The following is a 16,341-nucleotide window of genomic DNA, read 5'->3' as shown; positions in this document are numbered from 1 at the left end:
AGGAACCCTTTGCAGGTGTTTAGCTGATTAGAGTGTGACACTTTGAGCCTACAATACTGAACCTTTTCACAATATTCTAATTTTCTGAGATTCTGAATTTGGGGTTTTCATAAGCTGTAAGCCATAATCATCAAAATTATATCAAATAAAGGCTTGAAATATCTTACTTTGCTTGTAATGAGTCTATATAATATATTAGTTTCACCTTTTAAGTTGAATTACTGAAATTAATGAACTTTTGCACGATATTCTAATTTTTCGAATTTCACCTGTATATATATATATATATATATATATATATATATATATATATATATATGGGGAAGATGTCATGCGACATGACATAAGTAACTAGGTTTTGAAGCAAAAGTCCAATAACACAAGTACAATATACATTACCTATAACATTTTGGTTGTTTCATATTTGTTTTATTGTTCAAATATTTCTTAAAAGCCTATAAAAGGCTGCTTAATGACAGGTTCCATTGTGATAACTTGCCCCTTTTAGTGTGACAGCATGCCTGAATTGTTTTAAAACTATATATAGTACAGTTGCTATTAAATATATAGTTGTAGATCTGAATATATTGTTACAAATCTTGAATATATAGTTATAAATCAATAATATGTTTTTGTAAATCTGAATATATAGTTATAAATCCTGAATTGATATTTATAATCATGAATACCTATTTGTAAACCTGAACATACAGTTATAAATCCTGAATATATTTTTGTAAATCTGAATATATAGTTATAAATCCTGAATATATTTTTGTAAATCTGAATATATTGTTATAAATCCTGAATATATATATATATATATATATATATATATATATATATATATATATATATATGTATGTAAATCTGAATATATTGTTACAAATCTTGAAATGATTGTTGTAAATCTGAATAGTTATAAATCTTGAATGTATAGTTGTAAATCTGAATAGTTATAAATCTTGAATATATAGTTGTAAATCTGAATATATAGTTATAAATCTAAATATACTGTATAGTTATAAATCCTAAATATTTTGTTGTAAATCTGAACATACAGTTATAAATCCTGAATATATTGTTGTAAATCTGAATTTATATTTATAAATCATGAATACCTATTTGTAAACCTGAACATACAGTTATAAATCCTGAATATATAGTTGTAAATCTGAATATATAGTTGTAAACCTGAACATACAGTTATAAATCCTGAATATATAGTTGTAAATCTGAATAGTTATAAATCCTGAATATATAGTTGTAAATCTGAATAGTTATAAATCTTGAATATATAGTTGTAAATCTGAATATATAGTTATAAATCTAAATATACTGTATAGTTATAAATCCTAAATATTTTGTTGTAAATCTGAACATACAGTTATAAATCCTGAATATATTGTTGTAAATCTGAATTTATATTTATAAATCATGAATACCTATTTGTAAACCTGATCATACAGTTATAAATCCTGAATATATAGTTGTAAATCTGAATATATAGTTGTAAACCTGAACATACAGTTATAAATCCTGAATATATAGTTGTAAATCTGAATAGTTATAAATCCTGAATATATTGTTGTAAATCTGAATTTATATTTATAAATCATGAATACCTATTTGTAAACCTGAACATACAGTTATAAATCCTGAATATATAGTTGTAAATCTGAATATATAGTTGTAAACCTGAACATACAGTTATAAATCCTGAATATATAGTTGTAAATCTGAATAGTTATAAATCCTGAATATATAGTTGTAAATCTGAATAGTTATAAATCTTGAATATATAGTTGTAAATCTGAATATATAGTTATAAATCTAAATATACTGTATAGTTATAAATCCTAAATATTTTGTTGTAAATCTGAACATACAGTTATAAATCCTGAATATATTGTTGTAAATCTGAATTTATATTTATAAATCATGAATACCTATTTGTAAACCTGAACATACAGTTATAAATCCTGAATATATAGTTGTAAATCTGAATATATAGTTGTAAACCTGAACATACAGTTATAAATCCTGAATATATAGTTGTAAATCTGAATAGTTATAAATCCTGAATATATAGTTGTAAATCTAAATATATAGTTATAAATAATTAATATATTTTTGTAAACCTGAATATATTGTTATAAATCCTGAATATATAGATGTAAATCTGAATATAAATGAGCAAATCTGAATATATATTTATAAATCCTGAATATAAAATGGTAAATCCTGAATATATAGTTGTAAATCTGAATGTAAATGTACATATCTGAACATACAGTTATAAATCCTGAATATACAGTTATAAATCTCAATATATTGTTATAAATCTTGAATATATAGTTGTAAATCTGAACATACAGTTAGAAATCCTGAATATATAGTTGTAAATCTAAATATACTGTATAGTTATAAATCCTGAATATATATTTGTAAATCTGAACATACAGTTAGAAATACTGAATATATAGTTGTAAATCTGAATGTAAATGTACATATCTGAACATACAGTTAGAAATCCTGAATATACAGTTATAAATATCAATATATTGTTAGAAATCTTGAATATATAGTTGAAAATCTGAACATACAGTTAGAAATCCTGAATATATAGTTGTAAACCTGAACATACAGTTATAAATCCTGAATATATAGTTGTAAATCTGAATAGTTATAAATCCTGAATATATAGTTGTAAATCTGAATAGTTATAAATCTTGAATATATAGTTGTAAATCTGAATATATAGTTATAAATCTAAATATACTGTATAGTTATAAATCCTAAATATTTTGTTGTAAATCTGAACATACAGTTATAAATCCTGAATATATTGTTGTAAATCTGAATTTATATTTATAAATCATGAATACCTATTTGTAAACCTGAACATACAGTTATAAATCCTGAATATATAGTTGTAAATCTGAATATATAGTTGTAAACCTGAACATACAGTTATAAATCCTGAATATATAGTTGTAAATCTGAATAGTTATAAATCCTGAATATATAGTTGTAAATCTAAATATATAGTTATAAATAATTAATATATTTTTGTAAACCTGAATATATTGTTATAAATCCTGAATATATAGATGTAAATCTGAATATAAATGAGCAAATCTGAATATATATTTATAAATCCTGAATATAAAATGGTAAATCCTGAATATATAGTTGTAAATCTGAATGTAAATGTACATATCTGAACATACAGTTATAAATCCTGAATATACAGTTATAAATCTCAATATATTGTTATAAATCTTGAATATATAGTTGTAAATCTGAACATACAGTTAGAAATCCTGAATATATAGTTGTAAATCTAAATATACTGTATAGTTATAAATCCTGAATATATATTTGTAAATCTGAACATACAGTTAGAAATACTGAATATATAGTTGTAAATCTGAATGTAAATGTACATATCTGAACATACAGTTAGAAATCCTGAATATACAGTTATAAATATCAATATATTGTTAGAAATCTTGAATATATAGTTGAAAATCTGAACATACAGTTAGAAATCCTGAATATATAGTTGTAAATCTGAATTGTTATAAATCTTGAATATATAGTTGAAAATCTGAACATACAGTTAGAAATCCTGAATATATAGTTGTAAATCTGAATTGTTATAAATCTTGAATATATAGTTGAAAATCTGAACATACAGTTAGAAATCCTGAATATATAGTTGTAAATCTGAATTGTTATAAATCTTGAATATATAGTTGAAAATCTGAACATACAGTTAGAAATCCTGAATATATAGTTGTAAATCTGAATTGTTATAAATCATGAATACCTATTTGTAAACCTGAACATACAGTTAGAAATCCTGAATATATAGTTGTAAATCTGAATTGTTATAAATCTTGAATATATAGTTGAAAATCTGAACATACAGTTAGAAATCCTGAATATATAGTTGTAAATCTGAATAGTTATAAATCTTGAATATATAGTTGTAAATCTGAATAGTTATAAATCTTGAATATATAGTTGTAAATCTGAATAGTTATAAATCTTGAATATATAGTTGTAAATCTGAACATACAGTTAGAAATCCTGAATATAGAGTTCTAAATCTAAATATACTGTATAGTTATAAATCCTGAATATATATTTGTATATCTGAATATATATAGTTATAAATCCTGAATATAAAGTTGTAAATCCTAAATATGTAGTTGTAAATCTGAATATATAGTTGTAAACCTGAATATATATTTATAAATCCTAAATATGTAGTTGTAAATCTAAATATATAGTTGTAAACCTGAATATATATTTATAAATCCTGAATATGTAGTTGTAAATCTGAATATTTAGTTGTAAATCTGAATATTTATAAATCTTGAATATATAGTTGTAAATCTGAATATATAGTTATAAATCTAAATATACTGTATAGTTATAAATCCTAAATATTTAGTTGTAAATCTGAATATATATAGTTATAAATCCTGAATATATAGTTGTAAACCTGAATATATATTTATAAATCCTGAATATGTAGTTGTAAATCTGAATATATAGTTGTAAATTATGAATATATAGTTGTAAATCTGACAATATATTTATAAATCCTAAATTTGATGTTAATCCTGAATAAGAGAAAATCTCATTTGTTAAACGTTTTTCCTATAACCACAGTACTCACTTGTCCATTTCAACAGTTCATTCATCCTCATTTATTGAATCCAACTTGTACATTAACTCTCACCTTCCTCTAGCTCGTCCAGTGTGCTGATCTTTTGTGATCCGTCGATGGTGAAGATGTATCTGACCCCTTGTGGCAGGTTGATGTGGTCAGAGAGTGAGCGTGTCAGATCGGCCAGCAGAGCGTCAAACGTGCGGAAACGGTCGTTGGCAACTGCGTACACGATTCCCTTAAAGTAACGGTCACCATTGCGGTAGAAGCGCACCTTCTTGGCCTTCTTCTCATTGGTCAGGGCCTGGAGGGTGCGTGTCCTATAGAAACTGCAGTGGGCGCTGTGGGTTGGACTCGGGAGTCCGTTGGCCCGTCCGCCCCGAGGGGTCCGAGATGTCTTGTCCCGCTCATCAAAATGCCCGAAATCCAGCTCCATGGCAACATTTTCAGATGGGCCGTCCATATTGGTGGTGAAGAAAGGTCTGGTAGTGAGGAATTGTGGGTCTGTGCAGAGTAAGAAACTTGAATTACTTGACAGGAACTGAGTAGGAAAGTTTTAACTATTTGAATTTATGTTGTTTTTTGTATATCTCTAAAGACGGCATGGAGTTTGGTGGCTTTTATTCCATGTGTATTAGCTTTGAGCTCATTTAAATGCTAGTGTCGCTCATTTATATTGGCTATTTAATAAAGAAAAGGTATGAGCCCTCCAGTATGTTTCACCTAAACATTTGTATTGTGAGCACATCAGGTTTGAAACTGCAGAAGACAGTGAATATTGACTTAAATTCTGTTTCTCACACAAAACTGCCATATGGCTTCAGAAGACTTGGACTTTTGTAAACAAGTCCTATATGGACTATATTCAAGACTCTATTTAGTAATTATTTTTTATTATTTGTTTGACAGCCACTGGTTACTATCTACTTTTGTTGTGTGGAAAAGAACTGCTTTGATAATCTACAAGATAACTACTTATATTATGACTTTTTTTATTTATTTATTTATGTTGAGAGAGAGAGAAAGAAAGAGTGACATAACAATGAGATGATGAATTACATTTTTTTTAACAAACTATCCCTTTAAGAAGTCTCATTTAATGATGATCAAGTTCTATGCAACATATATTGAAAAATATTTGAACATTTAAGAGTTGTGTACTGTATTGAGGAATGTTTTTGTTTGATATTTATTGATTGAAAGCACATCAACTCATCTCATCACTTTGAGATTGTGACAGGGCGGAGGGCGGGGCCGGTTCATGATTTTACACACCCGGTCCTTTATCAGGCTAATCAAGCCTCCGAGAGGGATAAAGGCCGACTGCGGATGGTGGTGAGAGAATGTTTATGGGCAGTTGTCCGTTCTATGTGTATGTTTGTGTCTTTTGGTTTACGTTTTACATAAAAATATAATTTATATTGTCAAGCCGGTTCACACCTCCTCCTTTCCCTTAATCCCTTTACACTGGTTCCGAAGACCCGGGTAGGAGGAGGGAAACGTCATAGTGGAGTTCTTGCCGCTACAATCCACACCAATGGCGCAGCCATGGTCGTCTTCCGGGGACGGCGGAGCTCGGCTGCCTGGAAGCGAAGGAATTGGCTACTGACCACGAGGGGAGAAGGGGCTCCTAGCCGACCGCCTGGAGCGGTCAAGGTCGCTGCCAGGGGCGGAGGAGACCCCTACCAGCCGCTGAAATGCGGAGGGGTCTGAGACCACCGACTGCGAGCAGGGAGGAGCTCATTGACGACCGCCTGGAGTGGGAGAACCGCTGCCAGGGGCGGGGGAGACCCCTTCTGTTCTCCGAGAACGCGGCTGGGCGTTCCGTCCTCCAGGGGCTGGAGGACTGCCTCCAATCCGCCCGGGGAGGTGTGGCTACCGTCCACTAGAGGGTGGAGGAGTAAGTCTTATCTAGTAAGTCTTTTGTCTTTCTCTCTCTCTTCTTTCTCTCACACTGCTGCTCCGCATTGGCCTTTTCCCTATCTTTTAATCTGTTTTTTTTGTGGGGGGGTACTGCACTGTTACAGGGAGTACCCCCTATTTTTTTTTTTTCACTCCCCCTGTCCGCTCCCAGATTCAGGAAAGCGGGGATGACCTGCCGGCAGATGGGGCGTAAGCCACACCCTTCCCCAGGGAAGGGGGGGGGGTATATATGTCGTGCGGGGATGTGACAGGGTGGAGGGTATGGCCGGGTCATGATTTTACACACCCGGTCTCTTATCAGGCTAATCAAGCCACCGAGAGGGATAAAGGCCAACTGCGGATGGTGGAGAGAGAACGTTTATGGGCAGCTGTCCGTCCTATGTGTGTGTTTGTGTAAGCAAGCAACTGCATTAAAAATGTACTCTGCTGACAGCAAAACGAATATTTTAAAACACAAAATCCCCCATTCTCTTTTTACCCATTCTACCCCTAATGTCACCTAATTACTACACTGTAGAGCGGAGGAGGGCGGGGCCGGGCTGGAACAACGCACGCCCGGTCCCCAATCAGCCTGATGGGGGCGCGCGAGGGATAAAGGCGGCCGATGATGACAGTCAGAGAGAGCGAGAATGACAGGAAGCTGCTCTTTGTGTTTTTGTTGGTGGGTTTTTGGTTCAGTTTATGATTAAACTATTATTTATACTGCCAAGCCGGTTCTCACCTCCTCCTTTCCCTTAATCCCCTTACATTGGTGCCGAAATCCGGGAAGGAGGAGGGATGCCCGTCGCAGAGTCCTTGACACTGCCTTCCACCCAGGGGAGCGCCACTAGCATCTGCCTTCCCCCATAAGCGTGGAGGGGTCGAGAAGACCGCCGGTAGGGCCGCTACCAGGGGCGGAGGAGTGTCCCCATGGGTCGCCGAGAATGCAGAGGGGCGTTCTGTCTGCTGGGGGTCGGTCTGACTCTGATCCGCCCGGGGAGGAGTGGCTGCTGTCTGCCTGAGAGAGTGGAGGAGTGATCGGGGACCACGCGACAGTGCATCAGAGAACCGGTGAGTGAGGTTTTTCTCTCTCTCTCTCTCTCTCTCTCTCTCTCTCTCTCTCTCTCTCTCTCTCTCTCTCTCTCTCTTTCTCTCTCTGTCACTCTGTGTTGGTCTTTTCCCAACACAGAGTATTTCCCAAAACTTTTTTTGTTTTTGTTGTTGTTTTTGCCCTCCTGTCTCCTCGCAGGTCGAGGAAGGCAGACGTGGCAAGGAATGCCGGGGGCTCCCCGGCCTGAGGCAACGCTGGGAGGAGTGTAGAGAGGAGGAGGGCGGGGCCGGGCGGGAACAACGCGCGCAATCAGCCTGATGAGGGTGCGTGAGGGATAAAGGCAGCCGGTGACAACAGTTCGAGAGAGAGAGAGAGAGAGAGAGAGAGAGGGAGAGAATGACAGGAAGCTGCTCTGTGTGTTTTTGGTTCAGTTCATGATTAAATTATTTTATTTTGTATTATTTACTATTTATATTGCCGAGCCGGTTCTCGCCTCCTCCTTTCCCTTAATCCTTATACATACACATTTAGGCATGATCTCTGAGAAACACACACTCTACATGCTCATTGAAACACAAACTCCATGGTGGATTGCCCTACATACACCAAACCCACACACATTTGAATGTCACTCATAAGCTATTATTAAATATCTCCAGTGAATACATTGGTTTCACAAAATAAGCCCAAATAAAAAGAAACTGCAGGTGTATATGGTCACAGTTACACTAATTACCAGGTAAATGGAAACAAAGAGATACATACAAGTATATACATATTTATACATGCTAGCATTATATTCCACATCTACTGAGCAGGTCTGAATTGTTACTCTCTAGCTAGTGTCCATGGCAACAGCTACACACACTTGCCATGCTCTCTAAAAGGACATACCGGTGAATCATGAAAACTACACATCAGCAACAAATCACAGTGGCTGTCAATGTAGACTGTTTCAATGCAGCTGATTCACAATACTAAAATTCCATCCACTAATCTGTTGGATGTCATGAACTGGATTTGTATTAATTACTGTACCCAACTGTACTCAGGACACATATTAAGCTAATCAAAATTAATCTGCTAATCAAACTAACCATTTTCCCACTTTCAATAAAAAAGTTTCACCCATAAACAAATGTTGGTCACATTAGTGGCCTAAAAAAAGCAGTTTTATTCGACAGAAGGGTGGTCCTCCATCATGAGAGCCACCATGTTGAGATCACATGACCAGCTGAATACTACCAAAGTCCATCTCGAGGCAGGACAGTCCACTCGGCAGTCATCTTTTGAATGTTCCTGGGCGGCTATTATCTATGTAAACAAGCAGCATTAAAGTACAGCTTCTATCTGCTTGAATGGAGAAAGACCAAAATCTCCAAAGCGATTGGTCATGATGACGATCAAGGATCATTCAAATCAGCAGTAAAATCTGACAACACTGGTATCATAAATTGTGATTTATCTTAGATCACACAAAAAAAAACTATTTTTCAGGCTGGTTCAGCTAATGCACGCGCGCGTTCTTGAGTTGACTCGCAGGCGATGTTGGTATGTAAAAGCTGATTGGCTCGTTTACCTATAAGGCAGGACTTCCTTTTTTACATCTGCCATGTTGGCCGTTCTAATTTCTCCCATTCATTTTAACACAAGTGGTCTGTTTTGGAAAGTGATGCAAAATGTACATGCATGCAAATTTGATATTTTAAATATAATAAACAAATGAGCCAAACAATTCTCTGTCAAAGTCTGATAGGCTAATCCTAAAGAAACTAATCTGATTTTGTTTGTAACAAAGAAAGACAATAGGAGGGAGTGTGTATGGTTAATGTTAACAAAATGGTGGATGTTAGCAAAGCAGCTAAAATTGCTTAGAGCACCTTTAAGGTAGTCAAGCTGGATAAAATGGTAGCTGTTTTGTTGCTGATCCTAGGTGGGCTACTATCTCTAACTAGCTTGACAAAGATGGTCAAGGTCAACCTCAGCCATGCTTGGACCAGCTAGAAACTGTGAAACCAGCATACATCGCAATCTGGTTCTATCTGGATTTTCAAGAAATGCAAGTTGCAAGTACGGTAGTCTGTGTAATCACTAACTTTTGATTTAAACTGTTTGTGTGCACACAGACACACACACACACACACACACACACACACACACACAAAGAAAAAAGGTGGATACTGACACAGAGTTTCCTGGAAGGCTGGACATCACAATTTTTATTTTTCTCTATCGTTTTCTTCCCTTTCTCTCTCTGATTAAAGTTCAGACTGAGCAGGAGGCAGTCCGGTCCTGGGCTCAGCGTTCTAGTGGACCAGCGCCAGAACTCAGAAAACACAGCTGCTCCTTTTAAACAGATCTTTCTCTACCAGTCCACAAAAGAAGAGAGAAATAAAAGGAAGTAAAGGAAGGAAAGTACGACGATAGCTGTCTCAGCAACAGCTCCAACTGTAACTTTCACATCAACCGTTTCAAAGGGGTAAAGTGCTTAATCAAGTGTAAGGACATACAATTGGAAATATATATATATATATTAAAAAATATATATATATATATATATATATATATATATATATATATATATATATATATATATATATATATATATATATATATATTTTATTTTTTTGCTTCTTTTTTTTTTTGATAAGTAGGGACTAGTCTAAATTATGTTTTGTGGTAATCAACATGATGCCACAAATGCTGTCAATTAAGCGTAACTTGTATTGAGCCCGGAACATTCCTTTAAAATGTATTAAAGCAAAGTTAAGTGTGCTACACAATCTTCTTGTTGGTCACGAAGATATACACAAAATATTTAATAAGCAAATACACAATAGGTGGTACACGTGTAGAACTTTGTCACTAATGGGTGTTTGAGTTTTGTGGAATTCTGTGACCGCAGATTTGGTGCAGGTCTAATGCCACACATACTAATACCACTCTCCTCTTTATACTAGTCAATAAAGGGTTAGTTCTCCCAAAAATAAAAATGATTTCATCTTTTACTACGATTTCACATCATGCCCATCACCGCCTACTGGGCAGGGAGAATAATTTCTAGCAAAAAAGTACTTCAATATTGATCTCTTTCTCACCCACACTTATCATGTTGCTTCTGAAGACATGGATTAAACCACTGGAGTCGTATGGATTTCTATTGTTTTCTTTATGTGATTTTTGGAACTTCAAAATGTTGGCACCCATTCACTTGCATTGTAAGGACCAATAGAGCTGAAAAATCTTCTAAAAATCATAATTTGTGTTCTGCTGAAGAAAAAAAAAGTCACACACATCTGGGTAATTGGGTAAAATTAATTGATGAGAGGATTTTCATTTTTGGGTGAACTATCCCTTCAAACACACTCAATTCAGTATATCTGATCATTTACACTTCTCAAATTAACACTGAGTTTAGGTGGCTATTAGGACTACATAAGACCAGTATTTGACTAACATTTTCTAATATTTTAGTATGTCTCAGATTTTAGCATCATAAATGCCTCGTTTTTAGGATGCTGTATCAAGTTAAAGGTCTCTAAATCCCTTAATTCTGGTGTGTTTCGTCCAGCTGTCAAGAACGTGATCTGGCTCTCACTCTGTGGCTGCATGGCTTGTAAGGTTTGTTGAAGTGCACTGACTGTACAACTAGAGCTGCGCTGACTGTCCCCTGCTGATGTGGCACATAAAAACACAAAGTTACATGTATTTCAAACTTGAATTGCTCTGATGGTTGGAAAATACATACTTTTATTATGGAATTATTATTTTAATTTTTTTGTATATACGTAATTAATCGCACTATATTAACATGTTAAATCGACAACCTTAATTTTAACATATTAATGAAATTGACTTTGGCAATATGTATTTATATATATACTAAACTGAAACTAACAATCATAGAGAATCACTAAAGAAAAGGAAACTTTTTTATTATTTTAACTTTTAATTTTAATACATTTTTTAAGACATACAGTTTTAAAGTGACATGAGGGTGAGTAAATGATTAAATAATTCATTATTGTGTGAACCAAATATTATTAATAAATAAATAATAATAATAAAAAAGATGCCAATGGGGATGTCCTCACCATGAACCAAAAACAAACGTGAGAATGTGTGTTGGTTTACATAGCTATACTCTACAGAGTTTAGCTATAACTTCCATTTGGGGACATCCAAAAATATTCAGAAATAAAATGTTTATAATGTTTCTTTTAATTCTAATAATGAAATTATATTAGAGGAAGGGGTATGGTTGTAGTCATATTTATTACTCTGTAGTATTTATAATTAAAAGAATAATGCAAGTCTATGGTGTATCCTCATTTAGACAGCTAAGTAAAATTGTGTGTGTGTGTGTGTGTGTGTGTGTGTGTGTGTGTGTGTGTGACTAACATTTGCCTTATCCCATTTCTATAAACAGTGGTCATCTGTCGGTCTCTTTGTCATTAAGAGCTCCTGCCCCCACAACACATTTACAAGTCACACTTGCCCCTCCCACCAACCTTCTGCTGCCCAGCTCTTGGTCAATGTTCCCGTTTTTGTTACCCCACTCACCCTCAGAGCACACATTCCCTTATAATATCCCCCATAACCCCTAAACCAGCACTGGATCAATACTTCAGCACTCACACAGCTCTGCCTCATCTTACACACACACACTTCTATTCATAGCCAAATCAATATCCATTCATCAATGTCCTGATATGTTTTAAACTCTTTTTGTCTCCAGAACGCTTTGAAGTCAATAGCCCCTGTCTAGCAAATAGCATGCTGTGTCCTGAATTTGGGCGATTAAAGGTTCTGTCTAAAAATCCGACTGGAGAGAGACAGTCGCTTAAATAACAATACAACCCCCTGATGAGAACCAGCAAGAATGTTTGATTCCTAACTGTCTGTTCCGTTTTAATGCTTCCTAAATCATTAGGTTTTTCCCTGTCTTCTTCTGTGTGAGATTGTCCCCTGGTTATTAGTGGTCTTTGCTAAAACAAGCATCACTTCTAATTCTCATACTTGGTATTTAAACAAACACTTAACCATAATGTAAGTATTACATTTCTGCATGTACCTTGTCCCGCACTGTTTGTGCTACAGACATAAATAATACCTTAAATCGTGTGGCTTGTTGAGGGGAAATGAGAACTTATGCGATCTGACTTTCACCTGCCAGATGAAAGCCCTCGCAAAAAAATCCTTTAGACTCTCTAAATCTAGGGATCAGAATTTCATAGAGACTTGCAATGACCCAGAACACCCTAGCAACCACATCACACTTTTTCAGCTCACTGACTAATATTCCTCAATAGACTTAGACTTTTAAATAATTGTACTTTTTTAAGTAGTTTAAAAATTGTATACTTTTACTTGAGTAAATTTTGAGTGCTGTAACTGTACCTTTACTGAGCTATTTCCCCACCATCTGTGTTCGCTACTTCCCTGTCCTGATTTTATTTTTATCTATCAACATGATTGGCTAGGGAGAGTCTCGTGACTCCCATCAAATCAAATCACATGTAAAAAACTTAAATGGCAGCTGTAGATCTAGCACCAACTGTGTAGAATGCCTCAAGCACAGTTCAACACCTGAACATCACAGCAGCACCTGAAAGGGCTTTTCGCAGTGAAAAAGGGCAATTGTATGATCGTGTCATGTGAGTTTAACTTGCTCAAGCCAGATATCAGCATTAATCCTGTCTCTAATTTGAAGAAACATATCGATGTAAATGTAATATTTCTGCTTACTAGATTCTGTGTGTTTATAACGTAGCCTGTAATTTAACTATCACTGAGATTATTGGGCTGCTTGAGAGATTAAGGCAATGTTATCAATAGGGCTGGGCGATAAAATTATCAAGATGTTTATCTGAGAACAAAAGAGATGTCCTCGATCAAACTTTTGAGTAGTTTTCTATATTTAGCCTGTTTTACATCTAGAACAGGGGTGTTCATTACATTAATACCAATAGCAAGAGCAACACTGGTTGGTTGATCTAGATGAAATATAAAAGATTGACTTTTTATTTCCTGACGTCTGTAGCTGCGTGTTGTTTGATTGACAGGCGGCTAATGTTTGAACGCTAATAATTATCAAATACAATTTATAAATCCACCAATGCCCATCTTGATGAAGCATTAATGTATAGCAGTCGTTTATGTCTAAAGTGAACTTAAACAATGGGACAAAAAGCATTTTTACATCAAAATGTCGGACTTGAAGTGTACATGTAACTGAATTGAGAACTGTCTAGCAGGCTATGTCATATAAAGGCAATTAATCAAATAACAATAACAAGGATACGAGAAAACCACTCACTACTTTTGGCTGAATAACTTTAGTAGCTTTAAAAGTATTAATGTAATAGAATAAAACAGTGACATTTTTAATAATAATGTTTTTTTATATATATATATATATATATTGTTAATTTTTTAATAATACCGACCCCTGACTTAGAGAGTGTGTTAATTGTATAATAAATGACCAGGAAAGTAGAGGTGATAAAATAATTAATATTTATGCTTAGCCTTTATAAAGATAGAAAAGTATCAACATTTGCAGAGCAATAATTCAGGCAGAAAATCACAAAATTCAGAAAATTGTGCATCATGCATTAGAATAAGAACACATCTATTATTGGGCTTAAAAAATACAAGAACTAAATCACTGTTGAACATTGTATCTCAGAAGGAGATCTACACTATTTACAGGGTTTACACAAGTTTCTTGAAGTGCTTAAAGTGCTTGAATTTAGCTCTTAGATATTTCAGTACTGGAATACCAACAACAAACAAACACAACAACTGTCCTCGATGGGGGTCTGATTTAGCCAAGCGACACTAGGAAAGTATCGGTATGTCAAAGTTAATGACAGAGCACTCCAGCAGTATGTTTAGACAGTTCAGTGATTAAGCTACTTTATTTTCCACAATAGAAAAACGACCTAGATCACCAATTTAAGCTGATGTAAACATAACAAACATAGACATTACATGCATGTTTTCCATCTTAGTATGCATGTGCATATTTCAGAGACATGAATAAAAAAAGCACATAATATGAAAAGCATCACAATCTTTTTTAAGTGTAATATTTGAGCATAAACATCCTGAAAAGAGCAGTTTTGCATATATCATAAATCAGAAATGTCACCAAAATATCTGATGTATCTTATTCTAACATCCAATATTAAATGAAAACACTTTGAAAAGATGCCCAGGGAATGTACACATGCTATCCAGTATATTTAAAGTTAAAATGAAATAGCATTTGCAACCCATTTTACTTTCATAAAAGTGACTATTTCTCAGTGAAACAGTATATTCTACAAAATGAAAATCTAAGGTGGGACTAATTTGGACAGTGGGAGCTGTATACCAGAATGGATTCAGACCTGAATGTGAGTTTGCAGTGGATTGTGTATGACTACTCGCCTCCTGAAACTCCGCTAACACCCACTTTTGAGCAGGCTTTTTTGACCGGAAAAGTCTTTTTTTAAATCTTTCTTTATTGGCTTTCATTGTCAGAACCTTTGTTATGTGAATGTTAAGCAACATTAAATTACTGCATTAACTATTGGCCTAATACTAACTAACCTGGTCTCATAGAATCACAGAACTTTACCTAAAGTTTTGCTAAATTATTTTTACATGGCTTGTTGTACATATTGCAGCATTTCCTGGTGAAATGAACACTAGAGGCGCTACAACAACAGTAACTTGTGAAGTCACAAGTAAATTGGCATAAAATCAGTTCATAAACACTGACTTTTTGCCCCATTCCTCACACAATTCTATATTATTTCCATCAAAACACATTTTCCATAGTGCATGACTTGTAAGGTGATACATTTTAACGTTTGCATTACATAGACAATTAAAGTTGCAAGCTTATTTTAGTGAAACCAAGTTGCATGGAAGCTCGACTGATATAGCTTTGCACTTGTGATGCAAAGGACTGGAGTACAAGTCTTAAAGAGCATGGTATGTGAGCCGAAAGTCACATAATTTTCATGAGATCAGGCTGGTTATTACTAACAACAGTAGCCTGAAACACTGCCCAAAAAATTTAGTTAACATTAACCTATAGTCCAAAAGTCTTTTCATATGTGCAGCACATAATTCCATTCCATAATTCCATATCCCCTTTTTCTCCCAATCTGGAATGCCCAATTCACACTACTTTTTGTAGGTCTTTGTGGTGGCGCGGTTACTCACCTCAATCAGGGTGGTGGAGGACACGTCTCGGTTGCCTCCACATCTTGGGGTTACCTTTCGGTCAGTAACCCAGAGCCTTAACTGCTGACCGAAAGGTCAGGGGTTCAAGCCCCAGCACCGCCAAGATACCACTGTTGGGCCCTTGAGCAAGGCCCTTGACCCTATCTGCTCCAGGGGTGCTGTTTCATGGCTGACCCTGCGCTCTGACCCCAGCTTAGTTGGGATATGCGAAAACAACTGCATTTCATTGGCTCTGTACCTGTACTCTGCACAATGACAATAAAGTTGAATCTTAATCTTATCACGTGTCTTGTTGTGTATGACACTATGGAGACCCCGCATGTGAAGGCTCATGCTACTCTCCGTGTTCCACGCACAACTTACCAAGTGCCCCATTGAGAGCGAGAACCACTAATCGCGACCACGAGGAGGTTACCCCATGTGCCTCTACTGTCCTTAGCAACCGGGCCAATTTTGGTTGCTT

General features: G+C 35.0%; 1 protein-coding gene across 1 annotated transcript in view; it reads right to left on the bottom strand.

Annotated features, from left to right (window-relative positions):
• The window catches only part of LOC127638075 (neuronal migration protein doublecortin-like), a 98,512-nt gene that overhangs the window by 71,218 nt on the left and 10,953 nt on the right, over positions 1–16,341 (bottom strand). The window contains exon 2 of the mRNA XM_052119417.1: positions 4,757–5,188. Coding sequence (XP_051975377.1) covers positions 4,757–5,147 — 391 coding nt within the window. The 5' untranslated portion in view covers positions 5,148–5,188. The remainder of the gene's footprint in view (positions 1–4,756; positions 5,189–16,341) is intronic.

Source organism: Xyrauchen texanus, chromosome 4, assembly GCF_025860055.1.
Source record: "Xyrauchen texanus isolate HMW12.3.18 chromosome 4, RBS_HiC_50CHRs, whole genome shotgun sequence".
Lineage (NCBI taxonomy): Eukaryota > Metazoa > Chordata > Actinopteri > Cypriniformes > Catostomidae > Xyrauchen > Xyrauchen texanus.
Note: the sequence above shows the minus strand (reverse complement) of the source record. Positions and strands in the feature narration are given on the sequence as shown.